Genomic DNA, 7,024 nt, shown 5'->3' with positions numbered 1-7,024 from the left:
TTTTTTTTTTTTTTTTGGTGGTTCTGGAGTTCAAACCCAGGGCCACAAGAATGCCAGGCAAGCACTCCACCACTTAGTTATGTCCCCAGCCTATAAACAGCTTTTATTAGTAGTAAAAACTAGAAACAATTTAAGACAGTTAACTGGAATCCAGGTGTGGTGGTGGAGGCCTGTAATCCCAGCAACTCAGGAGACTGAGACAGAAAGACTACAAGTTTGAGGCCAGCCTCAGAAACTTGGCAAGTCTCTTGTCTCAAAATAAAAATAAAAAGGGCTTGTGGTAGAGTGCCTTCTAGGTTCAATCCCCAGTACCCCCAAAACAAAGACCACACCCCACCCGCCAAACCCCGTCATGTCAGGAATATGGAAAATGTCTTTGGTAAATGACAAGCCCTTATTATTCCCCTTATAAAGTCACTTGAAATTATAAAACCATCAAAGGATTTAAAAAGATATGTTTGCAAGCTTGCTGACAACAATCTTCCATCTATAAATACAAAACACCCTTAATCAAAGATTAAGTACATAAGTACTTAATCTTTGATTAGGTACATAAGTATTAGGTAATTATGTACCTAATTAGGTACACAAGTATAGTCTTTTTTTTAATATATAAATAGAAGCACAGAACCTCTTCTTTTGAAGACTGTCTATATATATACAGTCCACGTATACAGGTTTCTAATTAAGTTTTCCAAAATTGATATTTTCCTAATTTTTTCTGAATTAAAAGAAATAATGTAGATGTGGCTTAGAGGAACAAGCTCTGTCACCCCAGTTGTCAGAAAAAGGTCCTGGAAAACTCTCTCAGCCTCATTTTGCTTAGCTGGAGAATTACCATATAATTTTTGGTTACTGGTAAAAGCTGTTCATATTTTTAAAGTATCAAAAACAGTAGCCTTGAAAATTAGTAGATATATAATCAAAACTTATATTTCAGCTTTATTTAAAACAACAAACCTAGGGGGTAAGTAACCAATCAGTATTAGATTATACTCATAGCAAATAAATCAAAACCTTAACTTAGAAGTAGTAAGCATTTTGGTTTGGAAATATTTAACCTATTCCCTTTTAATTTTTCTCAAGAAATCTTGATATTTCCTACAAATTGGGCCATCATGAATTGGCCAGACTCAACTTAAAATCTGTTCAGAGACTTTTCCATACCAGACTTTCTCTATTCAAATTCTGAGTTGAAATTTTACAAAGACAACTCAAAATTCCATTTCTTATACTCACTTAGGTACAATTTGGATATAACTGGGAGTAACAAATACCACTAGCTTCTCCAGACATTTTTTTAAATGGTACTGGCAGCCTACTAGAAATATGATTTAACTTGGTAGCACATGACAGGAACCAAGTATATTTTGTTGACAGAATAAAACACTGAATCATAGCTAATGTATTATCGTAAATCACATTCCACAATTTATTCTAATCAATAAACTTAGCCTTACATAAAGTAACTTAAAATTTCAAGTCTCCAACTACACACTGAGTTGCCTGCAGAAAAAAAATCTGCCATGCCAAGAAATACCTAGGGAATTTTGTATGAAAAAAGACATTTTCTTCTTTTCCTAGGTCACATCCTATTTTTAAATTACTTACAATCTCACTTACCTGCTTCTTCCCAAAACACTTAAGCAATATTTTAAATTCCTTAGATTTTATGCAATGCTCATTGATTACTGCAGGAGAAATAACCTAAAGAATCGGTATATTCCCAACCATGATCTATTTATTAATCCAAATTCACTGAATTGAGGTATAAATGTTATAAAGGGCTGGCATTAGGGTTTTTTACTATTATATTTCATCAATTATATGACACATTGTTTCATATAATAACAATCTTACATCTGGGATTGATTATTTTACACTTCATGGCATCTCAGTGTTGTGTTTTAAATGGCAACATTTTTTCTTCTAAGTGGCACATAAGATATTGGTGTGTCTCATAAGCAATGCTGTCTTAGAATAATGTTAGAAAGTGTAGTTCAAAATTTCCATTTCAAAGCCCAGCCACTCTCCCAGGATAAGTAAGTAACTGAAATGCTTAATTAGAAAAACTATGAAAAACTATCCAAACACAGTTCACTTTTATATAAAATATTTAATTTTTAAAACACAGGCTATTCATGTCACATAAATATCTTCAATTTTAGGTTAGCTGCTTATGGCCAGCAGAATTATTAAGTGTGACTATTAAGAATAACTTAGATACTGTCACTTATAGGAAAGTCTAAAGCTCTAAGACTCACCATATTAAAATTTCAGAGACTTGAATACTGTAGCTATTTTGCTAAATTTCAAAATATTTCTTCACTTCCTGTAATGTAGTTTTATTATAAGTTGTTAGTACTCCAATATTCAAATAAAAGCAAAATAATTTTTCTTTCATTTTTTTCTCCCAAAACAACAAAAAATAAAATGGTCAACTGACATCAATTCATTTTATAATAGTAAAATGTAAATTAGCTTCTTTAAAATATGCTTACTGTTACCAAACTATGTTTCCCACATCCTGTTTTGAAATGCAGGTTCACAAGTCAGAGAGCACAGGGTTAACTGGCTTTAGAACTGGAGCATTTTTTCATTCTGTAACAGTTGTTCCAATTTAAGACTCCAATCAAAAGATTAAACAATTAAAACAAAATGGTTAATTGGCACAACTTTTGATTTCCAGAGTCTGTTTTTCCATTTAATGATGATGGAAACACTTGTTAGTTACCTTTGGTTCCTTTCCAAAATTATTATAAGCGTGTGCTTGCGCGCGTGCATGCGCACACACGTGCACAAAACGAGAGACCCCAAAACATTACGGTTTAAATAACAATTATTCCATCTTTCTTTGTTACTTTCAATAAAAGAAAAAAAATGTTAAAATGAACTAAGATTTTGTATGTCTGGCAGAAGTCATAATAAACTTTATAGAAGGTGAGAGGAAGGAAGATAAGAGGTCTTCTCTATTTCTTTTTGCTTCAATAAATTCAATCTAGGCAATATTTCTAGTTAACGAGTTGACTTTTTCTTAAAATGGCAACTGCATAACTTAAAAAATATGGTGTTTGCCACCCCTCCTCCCATGAACATTTTAATACATTTAAGCAAATTATGTTATTAATTCTTGCTTCTAAACTCCAAATGAAAATAGGGACAATATGGCAGCCTGAAAGAAAACGGTATCTTAAAATTCTCATTTAGCTGTTACCTTCAACCATTTAAATAACAAAACTTTTTAGAACTTCTCAGAAGTAACAAAAGGTACTGACAGCAGGTCTATTCCCTTTCTTTGCTCTCACTCCCCTACCAAGAGAAGGTGGTAGTGAAAGATAACATGGCCCAAAGATAGGCAGAAAATGAAGTGTGACAGGCAGAGGGAATGGACCTCACAGGGACTGAATAGGCAGCCACCCAAAACTTGAGAGCTTGCTGCCTGTTCAGTACAATGCATTGATTCCCTTTAAAAGACAAATGGGTGTAAAGGTTAACTACCTTTTCAGACCTTAAGCTCACCAGTTAAGGCACTTACTTAACCCTCCCCACCCCATATTTTTCATATAAAACCCACTATTTCATTTTAATGCATTTTGCTAGGCTATGATAATCTGCAAAACAAACAAAAATAACGTTGACCATTTTCTTTTATAAAACTGTTGCATCAAGAGAAAGGTTGTGTTTTATTTTCTGAAATGAGCACAAAGTACACCTTTCACAATAACACTGAAAGCAGGTGCAAGGACTGACAGTGACCTTTGACTAAAGGTAGCTTTGTAAAAAGAAAAATACCAAATAAATCAGTGCCCTTTCTGATTGTTGTAAAACTGGAGGGGGGCAGGAAGGGGTTGTTTGTTACATAAAAGTTGGTCCAAACTTACAAAAAAAGCACAAATGTGCATAGTTCAGAAGATCTGCAAGAGGGTCATAAAAGGCTTATGTCCCTAAGATTAGCATCCACTTAAAACTGCAAGAATACAAAATAAAATTGTTAACTAGAATTGTGAAGATGTACAATCAATAGATCTAGTTTTAAGAACAGCATGAATTTAAGCAAAGTTTTTTTTCTTTTTTTTTAAACTATTGTATGCAAGACCCTTTTCCACATAAAAATAAAGCTGTTGTTGAATTAATATTATTCAAGTCTCTTGGACTGCTGCCTTAAATTGCAGCTAGAAAAGTCTTTCCAGATAAAAATGATGTGCCTGAGGAAAAACAGATACTCAAAATGGTAACCCTCTCCCTCGACCTCTGCCAGCTGATGTGCTAATGTGTCCTCTGTATCCTTGTGAATATCCAGGCCCTTGGGCAGGAGAGGTCCAGGTCTGTCCATGCATGAGGCTGGGGCCTCCTGGATTTTCCTGTAAATTACCACCATAGTTATAGTTGTGCATCTTTGCTGGCAAAGGATGAGTACTCTCTGACCCTGTGGAAGGGTCACTGCTATTTGCCAGGACTGCAATAGGACCATGGCTATATTCAAATCTATGGTCCTTGTCTCCACTAAATAACATGGGACCAGCATTGAGGTAAATGTCTCCATATCCAGCTACTGAACTGGGAAATGACTCAGAAAAGGCAGAAGGCTGAGGTGGACCACCAGAATGAGATGAAGCAGTACTGTAGTTATCCAAAGACTGAATATCTGAGTTTCCAATGAAGCTACGTCGTTCCAATGGTGGAGCAGAACTACTTCCAAGACCATCGTTGCTAACATAAGGAGCAGAAGAGAAAGAAGAGGATCCAAAGCTGTCCTTGTAGTCTGAAGTGGGCACATAAGTGTCTGCTGCTGGATAATCAATACCACCTTCTCTTTTGGGATCATCCTGGGGCTGGTGCTGAGCAAGCAGCTGTAACAGGGCTGCTTTCACTCCAGCATGAGGGTCAGTTAATGAGGAACTAGTGGTAGGTACATGCTGGTTTTCTGTCCGATAATCCAGATCTTCCTCAGTGACTGGTGGTGGTTCGGGAGGCTCAGGAGGACGTTGATCAGGAGGCAGAATCCGAGGCCGGTCTGGTTCTGGTGTTAACTCCAAAATCCTCCTATCTTGGTGCTGAATGAGGTCATCTTGCCCTAAGTGAAACAAAACAAAAAGAGAGTCAAAAGCTAGACAACTGAATATTCAAAATAGATGTTTCCTATGGGTGGTCCTAAAGATGATTAGATGTTCTGTCTCAGGAAAAACACTGAATGAAAAGGAGAAAAGTTTACAAGTTTACAAGTAGTGTTGCCTATTGTCATTTAAGTACAGGATAATAGTATGAATAAAGTTTATGCCTTGATCAAACATTCTTTTGTATTTGGAACAAGAGATTATCTTTTAACCTTAGGCTGACCTTACAAAAGTCTATAGCATTCATAATGAATTATGTCACACCTGGATAATTTGTTAAAGAATCTCTTCTTGGGAATAAACAAACTAGGAAACCAACCTATCACCAGTGACCCAGAATTTTCAGACCATCTCTTAGCAATGTCACTTAACAATCTGCATTATAGCAAACCAACAACATCGAGAAAACAATATGAATACAGCTGTGTTAGTAAGTAGTCAGGTATCTATACACTCACCCGATACCGGTGTGCTAGGTTCTGGAGGTGGCCTGAGTTGTAATGATGCTTCATGTCCTGATCCATTTTCCCGTTCTTCTAGTAGCACATCTTTCTGTTTTGACTGTTGAGCCTTTATTAACTGAGTCAACAGAACTGCAAATGCACTCTGCACAGCCGCCTGGGCAGCATCAGTCTCCACTTTAGGCTGGACGGTCTGAGAAGGCTGAATTCCTCCCAATGGTTTCGAAGGCTCCTGCTGTGGTGTTGATGGATCTGTCTGTTTTTCACCTGTTGCCAAAATTCCAGCAGGAAGGTTTATTTTATTTAGCTGCTGTTGAGTCTCAGAGTTTACCTTAATGTTCAATACTTGGATAAAATCAGCCATATTAACACTTGTTTTAGACTGTAGTAGGTTTAGTAGAATTGCCAATTCACTGTGGTTTAACTGCTGTCCAGGGCCTGTTATTACTAAAGACAAAATTTGTATTAATTAGAACTGCCATAATCCACAGCTCCTCCCACCCTCCAAATGGTTCCATGTTACCATATTAAAATATACATTTAAGGGAGAGTACTTCAGAAACACTGTGAAAAGGGCACCTCAATCTAGTTCCCTATCATGACATGTAACTGGAACATAAATTAGAACAAAAGAGAACTGCAGTCAATTTTCAATAAGTAATCTTTAAGAGTAAATACTTCAAAAGAAGTAAATACTTCAAAAGAAAAATCAAAACTATCAATAGAATCCCACTCTAAAGATTTAACCAGGAAATATCACTTTGTGAATGGAAAATGAATAATGATGATAGCTAACAGAGTGTCAGGTACTTTCTTAGCATTTTAAATCCTCTATTCTTCACAATCACCTTACAAGGCAGGCTCTCATATTAGCCTCATTTTACTGAAAAAGAAACTGACCTAAACAGACTATGTAACTTAGTGCCTAAGGTCATAGAATTTATAAGCTGCAGAAATTATATCTCAACTCTCTCTGATTCCAGAATCTGAGCTCTTAAACTAATACACCTATTTCTTCTCTAAAATAAAGTTTATTACTCAAGAATCTAACCTTATCTTTGAAGTAAATTCAAATTAGGATGTATTACCAACTCTGAAAAAAAATCTGTTTTTACTTTCAATAAGTTAGGAATGCTTTCAGAAACATGCTTATTATATGCATATATGACAGCATTAACTCATCACCAGTAACAGATTCAATTGTTCTTTCCAATTTCAGTTTAGATTTCGGTTGGTTGACATAGGTTCTTGTGCAAGCTTATGTGAATCACATTTAACAACAAGGCTCAAATGCATATTATACTATACATGGTGGTCAGATGATACTGATAAGCAATTTCCATTACCACAGATGTCAGACTCATAGACAAGAGACTCTAAGAAGATGAAAGGCTGATGATTAATGCCATTCATATTACTCTTTTTATATCACTTATATATTTTGAGATA

General features: G+C 35.6%; 1 protein-coding gene across 1 annotated transcript in view; it reads right to left on the bottom strand.

The window, feature by feature from the left end:
* Nucleotides 1-3,664: 3,664 nt before the first annotated feature.
* Cdk13 (cyclin dependent kinase 13) overlaps nucleotides 3,665-7,024 on the bottom strand; it is a gene marked incomplete at its 5' end in the record, with an annotated part of 97,027 nt that continues 93,667 nt past the window's right edge. Inside the window, 2 exon segments of the mRNA XM_015490090.2 lie at nucleotides 3,665-5,074; nucleotides 5,573-6,022. Of these exon segments, the coding sequence (XP_015345576.2) occupies nucleotides 4,224-5,074; nucleotides 5,573-6,022 (1,301 nt within the window).

The sequence above is a fragment of the Marmota marmota genome, unplaced genomic scaffold (genome assembly GCF_001458135.2).
Source record: "Marmota marmota marmota unplaced genomic scaffold, marMar, whole genome shotgun sequence".
In the NCBI taxonomy this organism is placed as follows: domain Eukaryota; kingdom Metazoa; phylum Chordata; class Mammalia; order Rodentia; family Sciuridae; genus Marmota; species Marmota marmota.
The sequence above is the reverse complement of the archived record's forward strand: the minus strand, read 5'-3'. Positions and strand labels throughout refer to the sequence as shown.